The sequence below is a fragment of the Leptonychotes weddellii genome, chromosome 5 (genome assembly GCF_054177405.1).
Source record: "Leptonychotes weddellii isolate Sample4059 chromosome 5, ASM5417740v2, whole genome shotgun sequence".
Lineage (NCBI taxonomy): Eukaryota > Metazoa > Chordata > Mammalia > Carnivora > Phocidae > Leptonychotes > Leptonychotes weddellii.
Genome location: NC_138373.1, coordinates 66665162 through 66685523, shown reverse-complemented (window position 1 = coordinate 66685523; position 20362 = coordinate 66665162). Strand labels below are relative to the sequence as shown.

General features: G+C 42.8%; 1 protein-coding gene across 24 annotated transcripts in view; it reads left to right on the top strand.

Annotated features, from left to right (window-relative positions):
* CACNA1C (calcium voltage-gated channel subunit alpha1 C) overlaps nucleotides 1-20362 on the top strand; it is a 632951-nt gene that overhangs the window by 574853 nt on the left and 37736 nt on the right. For all 24 annotated transcript variants that reach the window (XR_014145548.1, XM_081820959.1, XM_081820957.1 and 21 more), the window contains 6 exons: nucleotides 952-1017; nucleotides 2559-2650; nucleotides 12967-13132; nucleotides 13704-13831; nucleotides 14669-14765; nucleotides 16819-16921. Coding sequence is in view for 23 of the 24 variants with exons in the window: in XM_081820959.1 (XP_081677085.1) it covers nucleotides 952-1017; nucleotides 2559-2650; nucleotides 12967-13132; nucleotides 13704-13831; nucleotides 14669-14765; nucleotides 16819-16921 (652 nt within the window). In the remaining variant the exon portion in view is untranslated. The remainder of the gene's footprint in view (nucleotides 1-951; nucleotides 1018-2558; nucleotides 2651-12966; nucleotides 13133-13703; nucleotides 13832-14668; nucleotides 14766-16818; nucleotides 16922-20362) is intronic.

Genomic DNA, 20362 nt, shown 5'->3' with positions numbered 1-20362 from the left:
CACACACACACACACACACACACACACACACACATATTTCCTAGGAAAAGGCAACAGACCCAGGTAAGGAGAGGTTTGAATGTGGAGCTGCAGCTCTAACTGGGCAGAAGCAGCATCCGTGTGCTCTCGCAGTGCCATCTAGTGGTGTGTGGACGCCTGGCAAGGCTTTTCCTAGTCAACCGTGTGGCTCTCTGGCTTCCAGAATAGGTCCTGAGCCCCAGAAGGCCTCTCCCCAGGAGAAGCGGCAGGGACTCCGGAAATTTAAGTTGTCTGAGCTCCAGGCAGAGTGAATAAAATATATGGGACCCAAATACGTGGAAGGCATTGCACTCAGCCTTTTGTAAGCCTTAAAGCATTTAAACGCCACAGAACCCCTGAGAGGTAATTACATTTCTTCTCATTTTTCAGCAAAGGAAACTGAGGCTCAGAGAGGTTAAGTCATATGGCCAACCTCCCATAACTAGAAAGTGGCAGAAATAGGATTTGAGTCAATGACCTTTCTTCTACTTAAGTTTTTCCTTAGTGATTATTTTTATTACGACTAGCAGGATATCATCAAAGGAAGGGTGTAACCTGCCTCCAACCCACGCCTCCCCAGGAAACCTTGGTGTGTATCCTCCACGGGTTTCTCCTTGCTGTACAAAAACCTATGTCTAGTCAGAGGACATTTTGCTCATTCTTGACTGTTTTTACTCAAGCAGTATCCCACCATATGTATCCCTTACTCTGCAGCCTGCTTTGCTCGGTACACCACACTGCTTCTCAGGTGATTGAAACCAAGGGAAAATGAGAGGTCAGTGCCGTGGTTCAGGCCTTCTCCTGGTGCCCAGAACTTCTGTGGGGCTCTTGGAAATGCCCCTCCCAAAGCCAGGCCTCAGCGCCCCCTGGGAAGGGATCTGGCCAGCCATCCCCCTGCCCGCCTCACGCCCTGTCTCCTGTGCTTCCTTCCAGGCCCTGCCTTATGTGGCTCTTCTGATAGTGATGCTGTTCTTCATCTACGCAGTGATCGGGATGCAGGTAGGACAGCTGGCCCGCTGCGCCTCGGCCTCCTCTTTCTCTTCCCACCTCCCAGCCCCGCGTTCCGGGACACCTCTCTCTTGTTCTTGACGGTCCCTCTGCTTCCACTTCTGAGGCCAAGAATGTCACAGGAATTAGAACATCCCTTCAAATGGTGTCCTGTAGGTAGCAGGGTCAATGGCCATGTGCTGTACGCACCTTCTTTCCCCTTTGCCCCAGGCCTGGTCTCTGCTCTCGGTCGGGAAAAACACTCCCAGATTAACGCCAAGGGCCTCAGGAGAGACAACCCCTTCCAGAAAACAACACGAAGGGTGTGTCAGACAGCATCCCTCCCCTTACCCAGGTCTGACAGCCTGAGAACTGCCCCCCCACCCCAGCACATTCAGGAGAAGCTAATGACAGAGAGGGATGGAGGAAAGAGGGAAAGAAGAAAGGAGAAGGAAGGAAAGAGGGAGTCAGGGAGGCAAGCTCCCCCCATCAAACATGCAGCAGTTTCAAGGGCCTCCCCTCGCAGGTGCCCACTGCACCTTCCGCTACCTCAAACCCTGCGGCATTCTCCAAGCAGCCTCTCCTCCGGACTTCAGAGAGTGCCAGGGCCCTGCACTCACACCAGCCAGGACTTTTCCTCAGTGGCTCCCGAAGGAAGACTCCCCTGCTTATTCTTTGCAGAAAGACCCCAGATTCCTAGGCCAAAATCTTCTGAGATGAGAAGAGCTACCCTGCCCCCTCACCAAGGGCGGCAGCTTCTAAGATAGGCATAGCTCTAAAAGGCCAGAAAAATAAGGGGGCCACTCATTTCAGGGATAGATTAAGCTTGCCCACGTCCCAGATCACTCCGAAATCCAAGAACTGTATTTGGAAGAGTGGGCATCTGGGCTGAAATGGCAATGAAAAGAAAGCCAGAGGCTTGAGTTCTGAGGACCTAATGGTGACTGTAATTGATAACAGTGCTGTTTACCTGAAAGTGGCTTTCTCACCACACCAAAAAAAAGCTCCCTATGTTAACTGTGTGAAGTGATGGATGTGTTAATTATCTTGGTCTTGGTAATGATTCTATGAGCATTGTACATCAAATCACCACCACACCATACACTTTAAATATATACAATTATATTTGTTCATTATTCCTCAATAAAGTTTTTTTTTAAAGAGAAAAAATATGTATTCTCAAGAATCTGCAGCCAAAAAAGAAGAAGAAAGAGACCAGAGAGCCCTCTGTCCCCACACAGAAGCATGCTGCTGGTGGCAGCATCCACCTGCTCTCAGCCCAACTCCCAGTGGCCCGTAGGGACCTCTCCTGAGGGACCATGGGTTTTTTCTTCTTCCACCTATCCAGTGTGGTGGATGGAGATCAAGGGCTGGATGGGGCAGCAGGTGCCTACCCCCACAAGGCCCTGCCAGGTCACATCAGGGGACTCAGTTCAGCTATGGGCTGACCCACAGCCAGCCATGACCCCCGAAGAGACCACTGAACGATGAGTGGACACTAGGACCCTGTCCATCCACCATTCACTGAATCTCCTTCCCCTCCCCCTGCTTAGGTGTTTGGGAAAATTGCCCTGAATGACACCACAGAGATCAACCGGAACAACAACTTCCAGACCTTCCCCCAAGCTGTGCTGCTTCTCTTCAGGTGAGTCTTTGAGGACAGATGTGTACAAACACACCTACATGACACAGCCCTGTGGTCTGGACATAGAATGAGAGGGAACCCTTCCAGGGGAGTGGGCAGGGAGAGAATGGATGCTGGATCTCCCTCCCTAGACTAGAAAGCTGGTGTTCCATTGCTATTTGTAATACTTTCCGTTGAAACATACCTGCCAGCAACTACCCGAAAACACTAGAGGATCACAAGTCGAACACTGACAGCACCCTGGTCTGGAAGCCAGACAGGCTCAAAGCCAAGCCTGTGACACATTCACTTTGGGTAAGACACCTAACTCCCCTGAGTCTCGGTTCCCTCACAAACAAGTACAGCTGCCAACGTCGATGCCATTTGCTCTATTGGTTACCATGTCCTCATGCACTTAGTATCCTCCTCAGTTAAACCAGCCACGAGGCTTCACCCTTCTCGGAAGGCTACTGCCTCAGGCCTAGCTGGGGAAAAGAGTGTTTCTCAGCCTGCTCCTGACTGAGGGAGTCCATGCCGCAGCCTGCTTCTTCCTCATCGGACTCCTGATGACCCCCTTGCTCTGCCCCCTTGGTTCTTCTCACTGTCCTGGGCTGCTGGAGGAGACCATCTAGACCATCTAGACCAGGGCTGGTAGATGAGAACTATTTACCCCATCCCTGGAGCAGATGATTTCTAAAGCCCATTCCAGCTCATGTACTCTACATAATATGGCACTGGGAAAGGCAGTGAATTCCCTACCATTCCCTGGGGTCCCTCTCCAGAAGATCCAGAGATCCACTGTATCAGATAGCTCCACCTTCACCAAGTTCTATAGAATCCTTTCCCCACACCCAAGCCCAAGTATCATTATTGCTCAAAATGTATTAAATCAAAATGATAGCTCTTTAAATATGTTAGACATTACCACCTACCTCAGACTGTAGACTTTGAGAACACAAAGGCCACTGTAAACCACAATTTAACAGCAACACTTAAGCCTGTGCCATATTTAAATATCAGAGCTGAACGCAGATATAAGACCGAGCACATGGCTCTATCTCCCCTCCTTTCCTAAAGTCCTTGATGACAGAAGATATTTCTTAAAAGAATAAACCCATAACAGTACTAAGAAGGGGCAAGAAAAAAAAAAAAACCATGGAAGAGTGCTATTAGTGAACCAGGAATGCTGAGGAATTTCTAAGTGGAAGAAATCAGAAGGGATTCAATTGACAAAGGAACAAGATCTGAGGAAAACCTATCCCCAACAATGCATGGTCTATGGAAGAAGTGAGAGCAGTTCCAGGATCGACAGGTAAAAGGTCCAGGAGTGACCTGGGGCCACAATGAGGCTGGCCCCTCAAGAGACCTGTGTTTGCAGAGCAGTTGCTAATGCTCACAAGCTGAAAGCAGCAGCTCTTGACATCACGCCCCTGGGCTTTGGGGTCTGAGAAGTAGAGTAGGTCCTCCCAAGGAACCCCACCCTCAAAGATGTGCTACCTGCCCACCTCACCTATTGGCACATGTTCTCTTTCCCTTCCATGATCCCCAGAGAGGCCCTGTAATGAGAACTTGATCCACAGAGATGTGAACTGTGTCCTCAGTCACAAAGAACAGTCAATAATAATCCCAAAGTATTTGGGGGAAATGAATATCAATAAAGAAAGGCACCATGCTCAACTAGCAGATGAATGAGCACATGAGGAGGAAAAAGAATATATAAAGCCAGAAGACTTGAAAATAAATATAATTCATATCTTTAGAGAGGTTGCAGAGCATATCTGTTGAATTAAAAAGCAGGAGGCAGAAAAAAAGTCATTATTATTAAGAACAAATTAAAGAGGGAACTCAGAAAAACATCCTTGTTGAAATATTCAGAAAATGGGCACAGCTAAAGAATAAAATAATGAGCTAAAGGATCAAATCTAGGGTTCTCTCAGTACACAGCCAAAAGGACAGAAAGATTGAAAATATAAAAGTTAACACATAGAGGGTAGCACTGAAAATCCCATCTTTCTAATACAAATTCAAGTAAAAATAGCAGAATGAATGGAGAAAATGAAATCAAGGAATGATCAAAGAAAATTTCAAATAAAGATATGAGCCTTCAGGTTGAAATGTCCTACTAAGTGCAGAATAGGTTTGTCAAAAAGTCCCTTCATCAGACACAGTATGAGGAAGTTTTAGAATACCAAGAATAAAGAAAATATCCTAGAAGCATCCAAAGAGAAAAAAGTGAATTATTTTCAAAAATACCAATTTTCATTAGACTTCTCAATAGCAAAAGTACACACTAGAAGACAAATAATGTATGCGATATTATGAATAAAACGTATTTTTGAACCAAGACGCCTGTAATATAGCCTAATTAGCATTCAAGTAACGAAGCAAAATTGATTCCAAAAGTGTAAGAACTCAGAAAGTTTACTCCCTTGCATAAACCTCTGAAACAACTACACAAGGATGCACTTCTAAAGAATGAAAAATTAATCTAAGAAATTGAATGAACAGAGTAATGATATTAGTAAAGAAACCATAAAGTTTATAGTTATGAGTTATGTGCAAAGAAATCACAAACCTTATATTGTCTAAATAATTGTTAAGGGAGTTATTAGTTATTAAATAATTATTGCTAATTTTTAAGTATAATAATTACTTTGTGGTTATGTAAAATGTATTGCTTTATTTTTGAAGTATTTAGGGTTGATATAATGATATTACATGAGGCGTGGGATTTGCTTTAAAATATTCCATCATGGAGATAAAAGATACAGAATAGGTAATATAGTCAGTGGTACTGTAATACTGTTGTATGGTGACAGATGGCGGCTACACTCGTGGTGAGCAGAGCATAATGTATAGACTTGTTGAATCACTATGTTGTACACCTGAAACTAATGTAACAGTGTGTGTCAATTTTTTAAAAAAGATTTATTCATTTTAGAGAGAGAGGGAGAGAGAGAGTGCATGTGTGCAAGGGGAGGGGCAGAGGGAGAAGAAGAGAAGCAGACTCCCCGCTGAGGAGGGAGCCCCATGCTAGGCCCCGCACTGGGCTCAGGCTCAGGTTCCATCTCAGGATCCTGAGATCATGACATAAGCTAAAATCAAGAGTTGGATGCTTAACCAACTGAGTCACCCAGGCGCCCCTCCTCTTTCAATTTTTTTAAAAGGTGAGAGTGCAAAAGAATAAAATATAAAATAAAATAAAATAGTAAAGTAAAATAAAATAAAATAAAATACTTCAGCCAAAAGGGGAGAAGGGGATTGTTGGAGAGATAGATGAAACACACACAACAAAATATTAATGGTTGTTAAGATTGGGTGATGGGTCCATGGGGTTTCTTTGTACTTTCTACTTTTGTATATGGTTAAAAACTTTTGTAATTAATTTTTTAATAAAAAATAATAACTGTTAAAGCAAAATGTCCAAAACCTTATTAGCAATTTGGAAGTGAAATCTCTTACACTCTCAACAAGGTAGGAAGAATGAGATGGTAGAAGAATGAGAAACATCAAAGTGTGCTGACATTCTTCTCTTGTTTATGGAGAGGAAAGAGGTACCATTCAACTTTATACACAGCCAGAGGAAAGTGTGTAAATAAATATGTTAAATATTTGAAGGTCAACCACTAGAGAAACAGAAATGGAATATGTACATTCCAAATCACTAGATGGAAAAAAAATAGCAAGGGAAAACCTTAGCAATTCTGCAAAAGGAAGGAAAGAAAAAAGAAGGAAGGTGGGGGTAGGGAGGAAAAGAGGGGGACAGGGAGGAAAAGAAAATTAGAAAATAAAACAAGATGGCAGGAATAAAAAACAAAAATTAATCACTAAAAATTCAATTTCTCTATTAAAAGATAGATACTCTAATGTTGACTTTAAGAAGTCTGGCTGTAGCCTGTTTATAATAAAGTAAAATAAAGGAATGGGAAAATAAAGGAATGGAAAAAGAATACCAGACAAACTTCCAAAAAAAAAAAATAGGTGTAGTAATAACAAATCAGAAGAAATAAAATTCCAGGTGAAAGGCATTAAACAATACAAAGAGGGATATTTGATATTGATAAAAAGTATAATCCACCAAGATTACAAAACAATCATAAAACTACATGAGCCTAACAATATAGTTTGGAAATATATCAAGGAGATGAAAAGAACAGTAAGGAAAAAATGAACACACACACACAATGGGAGACATGTAAAAAAAAAAATGACAGAGCAAAAAGAACAAAATAAAAGAAAGGGTAAAGAAGATCTAAAAATACAACTGACAAATTTAAGTAAATTTGTAATCAATAGCAAAAAAAAAATTCTTTTTTTTTTTAAGATTTTATCTGTTTATTTGACAGAGAGAGAGCGAGAGTACAAGCAGCGGGGAGCAGTAGAAGGAGAGGGAGAAGCAGGCTTCCCGCTGAGCAGGGAGCCCGATGCGGGGCTCGATCCCAAGACCCTGAGATCATGACCTGAGCCGAAGGCAGACGCTTAACCATCTGAGCCACCCAGGCACCCCAAAAATACATTCTTTTTAAGCACCCAGAAACATTCACAAAAATCAGCCAAGATTTAAGTCACAAAGAAGAATTCAATAAATTCTAAAACTTCTCTAACTTCAATACAACAAAAATCGGAAATAAACTACAAAATCAGTAGTCCCTCCAAAATCTATCCACTTAAATGTTTTGAGTCACTGTTCTAAATAACTCACAGCTGAAGCTGCATACTTCTTAAAAATGGAAGAGTGAGAGCAGTACATCTTAAATTTATAAAACACACCAATCAATACCAAAGAAAATTTCAGAGCCAAAATTTATTTTACAAAATCTATAATAACCAAAATAATGGATGGAAGAAGAATAGCAAAATAACCCCAAAGTATGAAAGAATTCACTTATTAAAATAAAAGCAGAAATTAATAAAATATAAAACAAAAATATTTATCAATAAACCCTAAAACTCTTTGAAAAGACCTATAAATAGACAAACCTATCAAAACCAATTTTTTTAAAAAGGCACAACATCAGGAATAAGAAAAGTAACGTAATTACAGATGTGGAAGAGATTTTTAGAATGATAAACTATTATGAACAAATTAAAAGTAGATGATTTTATGTAGGAAAATATAAATCACAAAACTGTCTTAAAAAGAATTTTTTTAATTAACCACAATAGAAATTGAAAAGGTAGTCAAGGTTTTCGTCCTCAAAAAGTTCCAAGATCCAGGGGCACCTGGATGGCACAGTTGGTTAAGTGTCTGACTCTTGGTTTTGGCTCAGGTTGTGATCTCAGTGTCCTGAGGTCCTGGCTCAGTGGGGAGTCTGCTTCTCTCCTTCTCCCTCTGCCCCTCCCCCTACTCCCCCGCACAACATTCTCACTCTCTCTCTCTAAAAATAAATAAATCTTAAAAAAAAAAAAAGTTCCAAGATCCAGTATTTTTCTTTCAAAATATCAAGGAATAGATCATTCCTATGTTACATAAACTTTTCAGGAATAGTAAGGGGGTATAAAATCTCCTCAGTCATTCCACTAAGTCATTCTATAAGGCTAAATAAGGCTAATACCTTATGTATTAAGAAAGAAAAAAAGCAAGAAGTATAAATATGAAAATGTGTAGACATAACTGTCATTTTTGGCAAACAACAGGTTAATCCAAGTAGATTAAAACAAGCAAAGCAACTCAAAACCCTTATAACAATTCATAGGATCAGTAAAGTGGAAGATCAGTAAGGGAAAACAATCACTTTCCTGTACTGGTAATTATTAATTTGGTCAGCCTGCTGTAACAAAATACAAAATGGGTGGCTTAAACAACAGACATTTCCTTCTCACACATCTGGAGACTGAAAGTCTGAGATCAAGGTCCTAGCCAATTCAGTTCCTGGCGTAAGCCCTCTACCTGGCCTGCAGACAGCCACCTTATTGCCGTGTCCTCATATGATGGAGAGAGAGAAAGCTCTAGTCTCTCTTCTTGTTCTTATAAAGACACTAATTTTATCATGGGGGCCCCAGCCTTATGACCTGATCTAAGTCTTATTACCTCCTGAGGCCTCACCTGCAAATTTATTGAGGTTTAGGACTTCAACATATGCATTTGGTGGGGACATATTCAGTCTATAATAGGTAATTAGTAAATATAATAGAAAAGAGCACATGCTATCACCTTTTCTCATCAATATTATATTGCAAATTTTATCCAATGCAATAAGAAAAATAAGAGTAAGAATTACAGAAGTAACAAAATTAAATGCCAAAAAAAAAAAAGATTGCCAAACTCAACAACAACAACAACAAAAACACAATTTTAAAATGGGCAAAAGAGGGGCACCTGGGGCGGCTCAGTCAGTTAAGCATCTAACTCTTGGCTCAGGTCATGATCTCAGAGTCGTGGGATCAAGCCTCGTCAGGCTCCTTGCTCAACAGGGAGTCTGCTTGGGATTCTCTCTCTCCCTCTCCCTTTGCCCCTCCCCTCTACTCTCTTTCTCTAAAATAAATAAATAAATAAATCTCTTTTTTTTAATGGGCAAAAGACTTGAATAGACATTTCTCCAAAGAAGATATATGAATGGCCAATGAGCACATTAAAAGATGCTTAACATCACTAATAATAGGGAAATGTAAATCAAAACCACAGTGAGCTACTACCTCATATTCGTTAGGGTGGCTACTATCAAAAAACAAAACAAAACAAAAAACAAGTGTTGGCAAGGATGTGGAGCAATTGGAACCCTTATGCCGTGTTGTGGGATATAAAAAGGCACAGCCATTGTGGAAAGCTGTATGATGGTTCCTCAAAAAATTAAAAATGAAATTACCATATGATCCATCAATTCTACTTCTGGGTATATATCCCAACCAACTGAAAGCAGGATCTACAAGACATATTTGTACACCCATGTTCACAGCAGCATTATTCACAATGAGTAAAATGTGGAAGCAACCCAAGTGCCCATTGACAGGTGAATAGATAAGCAGAATGTGGTGTATACATACAATGAAATATTATTCAGCCTTGAAAAAGGAAGGAATTCTGCAATATGCTACAACAGGGTTGAACCTCGAGGACAGTATGCTAAGTGAAATCAGCCAGTCATAAAAAGACAAATACTGTGTGATTCCACTTACATGAGTCAAAACTGTAAACACAGAAAGTAGAATGGTGGTTGCCAGGGTCTTGGGGAGAGGAGAATGGAGACTTATTAATAGTCACAGAGTTTCAGTTTTACAAGATGAAAAGAATTATGGGGATGGATGGTGGTGATGGCTGCACAACAATGTGAATATACTTAATATCACTAAACTAAACACTTAAAAATGGTTAAGATGGTAAATTTTATGTTATATGTATTTTACTACAAAAAGGGAAAATAAATAAAACCTCTTTTAAAAATTAATTGCCCATGTAAACTATACAAGAGAACCTGCAGAACTAAGAGAATTCAGCAAATCTTCTATAGATAAAGTCAACTATAGTCCCTCTACATCACTTGCAAACAGGAAATATAACTTCTTAAATGCACTGCTTATAAAAGCAACATTTTGTTTATTTATTTTAAATAAGATACCTAGAAATAATCTAACAAAAGATATACATGGGGAATTATAAAAATTTCTTAAAAACATTAATAAGGCCTAAATAAATGGAGAGATGTGCCACGTCGATGGCTGGGAGACTTAATGTCCCAAAAATACCAAATTCTCCAAGTTAATCTATGCAATTCCAATAAGACTCTCAGTGAGATTATTCATGGAACTTGATTAGCTGATTCTAATGGATCTGTGTAAGAAAAAAGGAAAATGAATAACTAAGACAACTTGGAAGAACAACAAGCTGTAAGGACTCACTGTTTATAAGAGAGCAAGACTTAATATAAAGCTTCGTGATTAAGACAATGTGGTCCATTGGTACCAACAGACAAATAAACCTACAGAATAGAATGAAAAGGCTAGCACGAGACCCACACATCTATGGAAATATAATTTATGTCAGAAGGGATAGCTCAAATCAGTAGGCAAAGATGAACTACTCAGTAAATTGTATTAAGAAAATTGGTTATCTACACAGGAAAAGATAAAGCATATGTCTACCTTATATCAAGCACAAAAATAAATTCCAGATTAATGGGTTATTACATAAAATAAAATTTTAGGATTTTTAGAATATATAGGAGACTATCTTTATGACCTAGAATAAGGAAGGATTTCTTCAAACAAGACGGCAAAATGCACAGTGAAATTTAAATTTTAGATTCATCAGGGGTGCCTGGGTGGCTCAGTCAGTCGGTTAAGTGTCCAACTCTTGATTTCAGCTCAGGTCATGAACTCAGGGTCATGGGATCAAGCTTCCTGTCTGGCTCCGCACTCAGTGGGGAGTCTGCTTGAGATTCTCTCCCTCTCCCTCTGCCCCTCCCCAAGCTCAACTCTATCTCCATCTCTCTCTCTCTCAAATATATAAATAAATCTTAAAAAAATAAAATAAAATTGGGGTGCCTGGGTGGCTCAGTCGTTAAGCATCTGCCTTTGGCTCAGGTCATGATCCCAGGGTCCTGGGATTGAGCCCTGCATCAGGCTCCCTGTGCTCAGCAGGAAATCTGCTTCTCCCTCACCCACTCCCCCTGCTTGTGTTCCCTCTCTCGCTGTCTCTCTCTCTGTCAAATAAATAAATAAAATCTAAAAAAATAAAATAAAATTTAGATTCATTAAAATAAATAGGCTTCACCATAAATAAGGCTGTAGACAAGCCACAGACTTGAAGAAGGTACTTACTATGCATGTAACTGACAAAGAATTAATGGAAAGAATATATAAGAACAAACCACAAATGAACAAGAAGACAAATAACTGAGGAGACAAACAGACTAAAATATGAACATGTAGTTCAACAGAAGATGAAATAAAAATTCTTAACCCATTAATCATTTAAACCCAAATTAAGACAGCAATGAAATATCATTTCACACCCATCATATGAGCAAAATTTTTTAAAATTCACTAAGACAAAGAGTTGACAAGTCTAGGGAGCGCCTGGGTGGCTCAGATGGTTAAGTGTCTGCCTTCAGCTCAGGTCATGATCTCCAGGTCCTGGGATCGAGCCCCACGTTGGGCTCTCTGCTCAGCGAGAAGTCTGCTTCTCCCTCTGCCTCTGCCTCTCCCCCTGCTTGTGCTCTCTCTGTCTCTCTTTCTCTCAAATGAATAAATAAAATCTTTAAAAAAAAAAAAAAAGAGTTGACAAGTCTAAACTCATAGAATCAGAGAGTAGAAAAGGAGTTGCCAAGAGCTGGATGGGGTGGGGATAGGAAGAAGTTAGTAGAAGGCACACACTTTCAGCTATAAGATAAAGAAAGTCTGAAGATCTAAGTGTAACATGGTGATGATAGTTGATAACACTGTATTAGATACTTGAAATTTGCTAAGATCTGAAATGTGCTCATCAAAAAAAAAGAGATAAATATGTGAAGTGATGAGTGTGTTAATTAACTAGGTGGGAGGAGTCCTTGCACAATGTAGCACTGAATCAAATCGTCACGACAGACACTTTAAATATCTTACAATTTTATTTGCAAATTATAGCTCAGTAAAACTGAAAAAAAGTTGACAGGTCTGCAAAGCAATGGCATTTGTCCTGCACTGATGACAGGAACATAAATTGCACAAACCCTTGGAGAACCAGCAAAACTAGTGAAAGTGAAGACATACCTACTTCAGCTGGCAAGTCCACTTTCTAAGCAGATATCCAAGGCATGGACCTGCATGCTGATTGCAGGGTTCTTTATAATAGCAAAAAAGAAAGGAGAAACTTTTAACAGGACAGCAGGTTTTTAAAAATGGTATATACAGGGCACCTGGGTGGCTCAGTCGGTTAAGCGTCTGCCTTCGGCTCAGGTCATGATCCCAGGGTCCTGGGATCAAGCCCCACATCAGGCTCCCTGCTTAGCGGGGAGTCTGCTTCTCCCTCTGCCTCTGCTCATGCTCTCACTTTCTCTCAAATAAATAAATAAAATCTTTTTTAAAAATTGGTATATACATAGAATATACTGCTATATGGCAGTTAAGATGAATGAACTAGAGCCTAATGGATAAATCTCCAAAACTTAACATGAATGGCAAAAAGAGGGACTTTTCAGAAGAGGTGGTTTGTGACCATTTATGGAGTTTTAAAACATTCAAAACAATGCTATGTATCTTCATATTTAGTAAATGTATCAGAGCATTCAGGGAATGATAAACACCAAATTCAATTTAGTAGTTCCCTCTGGGGAAGGAGGATGGGGCAAGGGGTGAGGGAAAGATCCAGAGATATGAGATGGGCCCCACAGGTGGTGGACTCTCTCACTGCTCTCCCCTAGGTGTGCCACAGGGGAGGCATGGCAGGACATCATGCTGGCCTGCATGCCAGGGAAGAAGTGTGCCCCCGAGTCAGAGCCCAGCAACAGCACAGAAGGCGAAATGCCCTGTGGCAGCAGCTTCGCGGTCTTCTACTTCATCAGCTTCTACATGCTCTGTGCCTTCCTGGTAAGCCGAGGTGGGACTGAACAGCCAGGCACAGGTTGTGAGTGTGCAGTTCAAGGCAGCCCAGGCCTTCTATCTGCAGCTTGCAGTCAGAGGAACCAGCTTGGAAAGACTCAGTTAGTAGCAATTTCCAACCACTAGACAAGGGCACAAAACCCTGGGCAAGAGTGACCCAACCAGCACTTTTTTCGTCTCTTCTTGGCTCTTGTCATGGTGGCATTGTCCCGGGGACAGGAGAGATGTGTGTGGAGGCCTAGAGGCAACCGATATGTTTTGGACACTTTGATGAGGAGTGTGGGGAAGGATGGTGGGGAAAGCTGCCCTCTGTCCTTGGCAGCCCTACCCAGCAGTTTGGTATGAGGGAAGATGTCCAGTCCACATGTGGGGTTCATCCCACACCACTCTGAGGGGACCTGTGTCAGGTTCATGCCCAAGAGACCCAAGTTCCAGGGGCTGATGTTTTAAATGGTGAATATAGCTGGTCTTTAGAAATGTGGGCTTCTGCCACGTATGGCACTGGCTGGCAAAGTGAATTCAAGTAGCAAGAAACTCATCATATCTCTGTTCTCTGCAGATCATCAACCTCTTTGTAGCCGTCATCATGGACAACTTTGACTACCTGACAAGGGACTGGTCAATTCTTGGTCCCCATCATCTGGATGAATTTAAAAGAATCTGGGCAGAGTATGATCCTGAAGCCAAGTAAGTTCCCAGAGGGAAACACTGATTCTCAAAGCCCAGAGGACACTATGTGACCATACCTATAGAAGAGGTTCAACACAGGTTAGCATTGGGTAGATCAGTTAGAAACACTGAACTGCACCAGACCCCAGGGTCAAGGGTCAAGGGCCAGTAATAGGAGGCCAAGCATCTTTGGCTAAGTCAAGAGCATATCTATTTTCAGTTGGGCAGAAAGACTGGAGATCCTAGTGTCAGGAATAACTAGTAAGTATTTAAGTTAAAATGTTTAGAGTCAAGCAGATCTCACCTCTATTCTCGCCTCGGGTTCAAGGATACCCTCATTGGTCAATCACATTTGGTTGACAATAAATGCCTTTTGGTCAGATGGTTAGATTGCAGCAGCAAGTATATGTGAAAATCTCATTGCACTACCCCAAGTCCCTTCCACCTTGAACATAGCACTGGTGGAAAATTGTTCATTAAAATCTAAACATATGGGGTGCCTGAGTGGGTCAGTTGTTAAGCCTTCGGCTCAGGTCATGATCCCAGGGTCCTGGGATCAAGCCCCGCATCGGGCTCCCTGCTCAGCAGGAAGCCTGCTTCTCCCTCCCCCACTCCCCCTGCTTGTGTTCCCTCTCTCGCTGTCTCTGTCAAATAAATAAATAAAACTTTAAAAAAATAAAATAAAATCTAAACATGTATATATTGGTTTGGAGTTTTACCATGCAATTCTGCAACTTTGCACTGAGTTTGACCAATAGGGCGACAGCTATGGAGAGCCTGGTACATGAGTCCTGGGCTGCAGGCTGAGACCATGGCCCTCTGACTGATCTTTCCCTCCTCTCCTTCCTCTTTTAGGGGTCGTATCAAACACCTAGATGTGGTGACCCTACTCCGGCGGATTCAGCCCCCACTGGGTTTTGGGAAGTTGTGCCCTCACCGCGTGGCTTGCAAAGTAAGAGACCTGGGTTCATAGGGGAAAAAGAAAATATGGGAGGGAAGAAGCTTATTTGTCTTATGACCTTGGTCAGGCCATTGATCCTTTAAGGGAGTGAAGATATTTTATGTGCTAAAGAAATGAGACTGAGCCAGATTATATTTTAAGGTTCCTTCCAACCATAAGTCCTCAGACTCCATAAAGGAAAACGGAAGTGAATGCCTCATGATCCAACAAGCCACATGCCCAGTCCTATCCGGCTGTACCATCTAGGCATCCTGGAAGACTTCCAGCCAAGGACGGATGGATTAGGGGTTCCCTTCCTGGGATCAAAGGGCTATTAAAGAGTCCATGCATCAGCTTCAGGGACCTGTAAAGCCCTAAAATTATGTACAAAACCACTGAAATACAAATTGTACCAGGGAGAGGATCCATCATGTTCATCAAATTTCTAAGTGAGTCCATGACCCCATAAAAGTTAAAGACAAGATAGGCTCTTTAGACCCAACTCCTGCTCATGTAGCCCTCGCATGATCCTGAGAGTGAGCACCCCTTAAACTGTGTGCCCAGGCACCTCCCTTACCTCACTGTAATCCCAACCAGATAGCCCTACAATAGCTGAAGAGTATTGTTTCTACTCTATCCCCTCTTCATTTAATTCCCATTTCCACCATTCTGTACTCCCTGTTGGAATAACAATGAGCCAAAAGGGGTTGGGGGAAGTGAAGTAAAAGAGCTGTATAGAAGAAGCACAAATAGAAAAATTCAACTCCGGATAATCCACTCATGGGAAATGGAGAATTGAATTGTACTCTGTTTCATTCAGTGTTTTCTCACTTAAATCTCCACTTTGTTCCCCAAAAAAAAGATTTTAGAAGATTTCCAAGGTTACAGAAGATATGAGGGGGAAAAAGCACAAATTAAATGTGAAGTCAAAGCACAATGGACAAAAGAGCAGGGACAAGTGTGGCCTGCATGAGGTGATAGAGCATCCATCATGGCCTCCAGATGGGCCTGGACAGGCTACCAATTGGGTGTTCAGCTTCCCAGTGACTGCTCCACAATTCACACTGTCCATGAGAGTCAAGAAGATCCAGTCACTGGGGCGCCTGGGTGGCTCAGTCGTTAAGCGTCTGCCTTCAGCTCAGGTCATGATCCCAGGGTCCTGGGATGGAGCCCCGCATCGGGCTCCCTGCCCCGCGGGAAGCCTGCTTCTCCCTCTCCCACTCCCCCTGCTTGTGTTCCCTCTCTCGCTATGTCTCTCTCTGTCAAATAAATAAAAAATCTTTAAAAAAAAAAAAGAAGAAGATCCAGTCACTCAGGAAAATTATAACTCTGCTTGACACTATGATTAATAAGAGGACACCATGTGATCTAACAAATAACTTCTTTGACCACACCTTGAGAGCAAATGCCAGAACGACTTTCATGGTGCTCTTTCTCATAATTACTCTGGTGTGTGCTGAAGGCCCCACACCAGGGCACAATGCAATGGCAGCAATTTGGGGTGCTGAGAAAGGAGGGAAAAGGGCAATTCAATCTTATCCAGTCAACAAGCTTTTGACGCAGCTTGATGCAGAGGTATGTTTTTCAATATACAGAAAAGAAGATACACTGCACCTCCTTCATGCAAACCTACCATTACTGTCTCTCTTATCAGGGCTTTAGATGAACGTTGGCTGGCGGGTGGGCTCCTGGCAAGTGCCTGGCATGCAGCTGTTCTTTGTTGCCAGTAGAGAGCACACCCATATGCCTGAGTAGACAGTTGAGCTGAGGAGGGGGTTGGGTGGGCTTAACATCCTTTTGTGAAAGCAAGGGTCTAATAAGGACAAACTCCATTCCTCCCTCATTCTGTGTGGAAGGGTGAGAGTACTTATGGCAGAGCTGAAATTCTCCCCAGAAGAGGTTTTGAATACATTTTAGTGACCCATGCCTCAAACCCCTACCTGCTCCTGACATATGCACACAAGTTTGAAGGCTCCCTCCCAAAATTCTCCTGCCATGGTGGTTCTGTAGGTCCTTTGAGAACTGTTTGCTATAATCACCAGCTTTGCCTCCTCTTCCCCTCCAGCGCCTGGTCTCTATGAACATGCCTCTGAACAGTGATGGGACAGTCATGTTCAATGCCACCCTGTTTGCCCTGGTCCGGACAGCCCTGCGAATTAAAACAGAAGGTAAATGTCATCTGAGGGCTACTGGGAGAGCCACTCAGAAGATCTAGCTGACTACCTAAACAGCTTGCAAAATGCTCCCAGGATCTTCCCATTCTACGTAGTGTCAGAGCAGTGGTTCAGTGATAACCTTCACATCCAGGGATGTTGAAGAGGCCTAGCCCACTCTTGTTTCCTTTGCTCCTTCAATGGCCTTTTGGTCTCTAGCTTATTTACTTTGAATTTTAGCCTCCCATTAATTTCTAAAAATTATTCTGGGTGATATCTTGAAGTCATAGTTTATAGTTCAAAAAGCAGAAGGTGATTAGTGTTACCTAAAGCAGGGCTAAGCCCCATCTAAATGGAATTTTACTAACTGTGTGGATCTCCCAAATGCTTAACTTGCTTTTTAAATTAGAACTGTCAGAAAGGGGTCATATTGGCAAATGGTGACTATGGCCAAAGTCATCACATACAATTGTACAGGCTGTGCCTGGATCAAGGTGCTCAGCCAGCCAACAGGTATGGGCTAAGATCTCACCTGTGCTCTACTGGTTGGGCCTTGCTCCCTCAGGGCTGTGTTCACCTGAAGAGATACCTTCTGGTTTGCACAAAGGTACCCTATGGGCTAGCAGCAGCCTTGGCTGAGATAACCTGCTGTCCTTATAACTGATAAGTATTTCTGAGCCATTCTGTTGAAAAAGCTATATAGAATATACCTAAGAAGGTGTGATTGCTCTCCAAGAGCTTCTAGCTTATTATATAGTGTTTTACAGAATATGGTCAAAAGACCACCTGCCTCAGATTCAGCTGTTGAAGTTTGTTTAAAATGTGATAAGTCATTTATTCTCTCTCTACTTCAGCTCCTTCATTTGTAAAATAAGAAAGATAATGATGTGTGGAAATTCAGTTCAGTGAATAATCCAGCAGAGAAGTGCCTTTTCTCAGTTAAATCCTTCCCGAAAATAATAGAAACATCTAAAATGGAGGAAAATAAGAACCAGGCCAGCAAGACACATGTTAAAATAATGAGCTAATCTTTAAAAAATTAAAAATAGTTCAAGTTATGCTGCTGAACTAAAGAGAAACAAGGCTAAGGGAGGCGGTCCAAGATGCTGGCATAGGAAGACCCTGAACTCACCTCCTCCCAAGGACACACCAAATCTACACCCACATATGGAGCTATTCATCTGGAAGAACTGAGTGCTGATTGAACAACTTCTATACAACAAAAGTTAGAGGGACCACACAGAGAATGGCAGGAAAGATGAAGACATGGTAACCATGGGAAACCCTCCCCACCAAACCAATGTGAAAACCTGCGGTGAGGAAAGATAGTACCGGGGGCCCTATACCCAAACTCACCCACCCTGGGACACAGGAAAAACAGTGGCTTAAAGGGCAACAAGACTATAAGTGAAGGAAATCCATTTATGTCCACTAAGTGGCAGGGAAGGGGAACTACTGGAACTCTCTCCAGGTTGGAGGTACCAACAACACCATTGTTTACATTCCCCTCCACCTTGCTAGTGCAGATGGGAGCAGGGACCAGGTGCTCTAGCTGGCCTGCTAGGGTTACTCCAGTGAGCCCTAGGCCCTTAGCCCACACCAGGTCTCCCCAAGGTAACCCCCCACCCATGCCTGCCCCAGTTCCAACCACCCTACCAAGTTGACCTCCAGTCTCAGTGTACCCCAGGATACCCCCAGCCAGTGCCTGCTCCAGCTTTAGCCATTCCATCAGGGTAGTCCAGGCATAGTGTGCCCCTGGATTCCCCCAGGCCATGTTGGCTTCAGCTCTGCCCAGCCAGCCAAAGCTTCCAGGCACACACAATGTACACAGGGGACATTCCTACACAAGGCTACTCCTTAAGACTGAGAGTGGTGGCAATTCCACCTAATTTGTAGAGACTAACACTGAAAGTCAAACAAAATGAGGAGACAGAAGAGTATGTTCTAAATGAAAGAACAAGATAAAACCCCAGGAGGAAAAACCCTGATGAAATGGAGATAGGTAACTTATCAGACAAAGTAGAGTAAAGTAATGGCCATAAAAATGCTCACCAAACTCAGGAGAAGAATGGAGGAACACAGTAAGAACTTCAACAAAGAGTTAGAAAATATAAGAAAGTACCAAAGAGGAGTCACAGAGCTGAAGAACACGATAATTGAATTGAAAAATACACTAGGAGTCAACAGCAGATTCGATGATACAGAAGAATGGATCAGCAATCTAGAAGACAGAACAGTGGAAATCACCCAGTCAGAACAGCAAAAAGAAAAAAGAATTTTTAAAAATGAGAATAGTTTTAACTTCCTCAATCTGGGGAAGGAAACAGGCATTCAAGTCCAGGAGGCAGAGAACCCCCCTCAAAATCAATAAAAATAGGTCAACACCTCAACATATAATAGTGAAGCTTGCAAATTTCAGAGATAAAGAGAAAATCCTGGAAGCAGCTCGGGACAAAACATTCTTAACCTACGAGGGTAGAAACAAGGCTAGCAGCAGACCTCTCCACAGAGACCTGGCAGGCCAGAATGGACTGGCATGATATATTCATTGTGCTAAGTGGGAAAATATGCAGCCAAGAATAGCTGTCATTCAGAATAGAAAGAGAGATAAAGAGTGTCCAGGACAAACAAAAGCTAAAGGAATTTGTGAACACCAAACCAGCCCTGCAAGAAATGTTAAAGGGCATCCATTGAATGAAGGGAGAGCCCAAAAGTAACAAAGACCAGAAAGGAACAATCTACAGAAACAATGACTTTATAGGTAATACAATGGCACTAACTTCAGATCTTTCAATAATTACTCTGAATATAAATGGACTAAATGGAGATATCGGAGGATAAACGGCAGCGGGAGGGTGCCTAGACATGGGGATCCGACACCGCCGGTGAGTGGCAGCCTCCCGCGCTGTGGACGGGGCACAGACTCGCAGACCGGTAGCGTCGGGAAAGGACTTTAGGGCAGCCCCCAGGGTGGAAAACCAGAGCGGTGGGGTCGCGCACACGCGAACTGCAGCCCCCCAGACAGAAACCTGGAGTGGCGGAGTCGCGCGTGCACGAACTGGAAGCAGCTGGCAGTTTTAGAAGCACAAAGGGCAGAGACGTGCCCCGACCTGGAGGCAGGACTGGGAGCGCTGCGGAGGGGCGCACAACCCAGGCCGCTGCAGTTTATAGCAGTACTGACAGAAACAGAGACGGTGTGGCCTGGAGAGCTCAATGAAGAACAGACTGCAGTCTCTCTGCTCTGAGGCAGAGGGTTGGAAACAGTCTCTTCTGCTCTGACTCGCAGAAGAGACTCGGAAAGCCATCAGGGAAAGGCGCCAGAGAACAAAAGCCCCAAAGACTGATTCCCGCTGAGCCCATCCCCTGCCACAGGGGCGCAGGGCAACTCCGCCCAAACGGGGTTGCCTGAGTAACAGCGCGGCAGGCCCCTCCCACAGAAGACAGGCTGGGAAAACA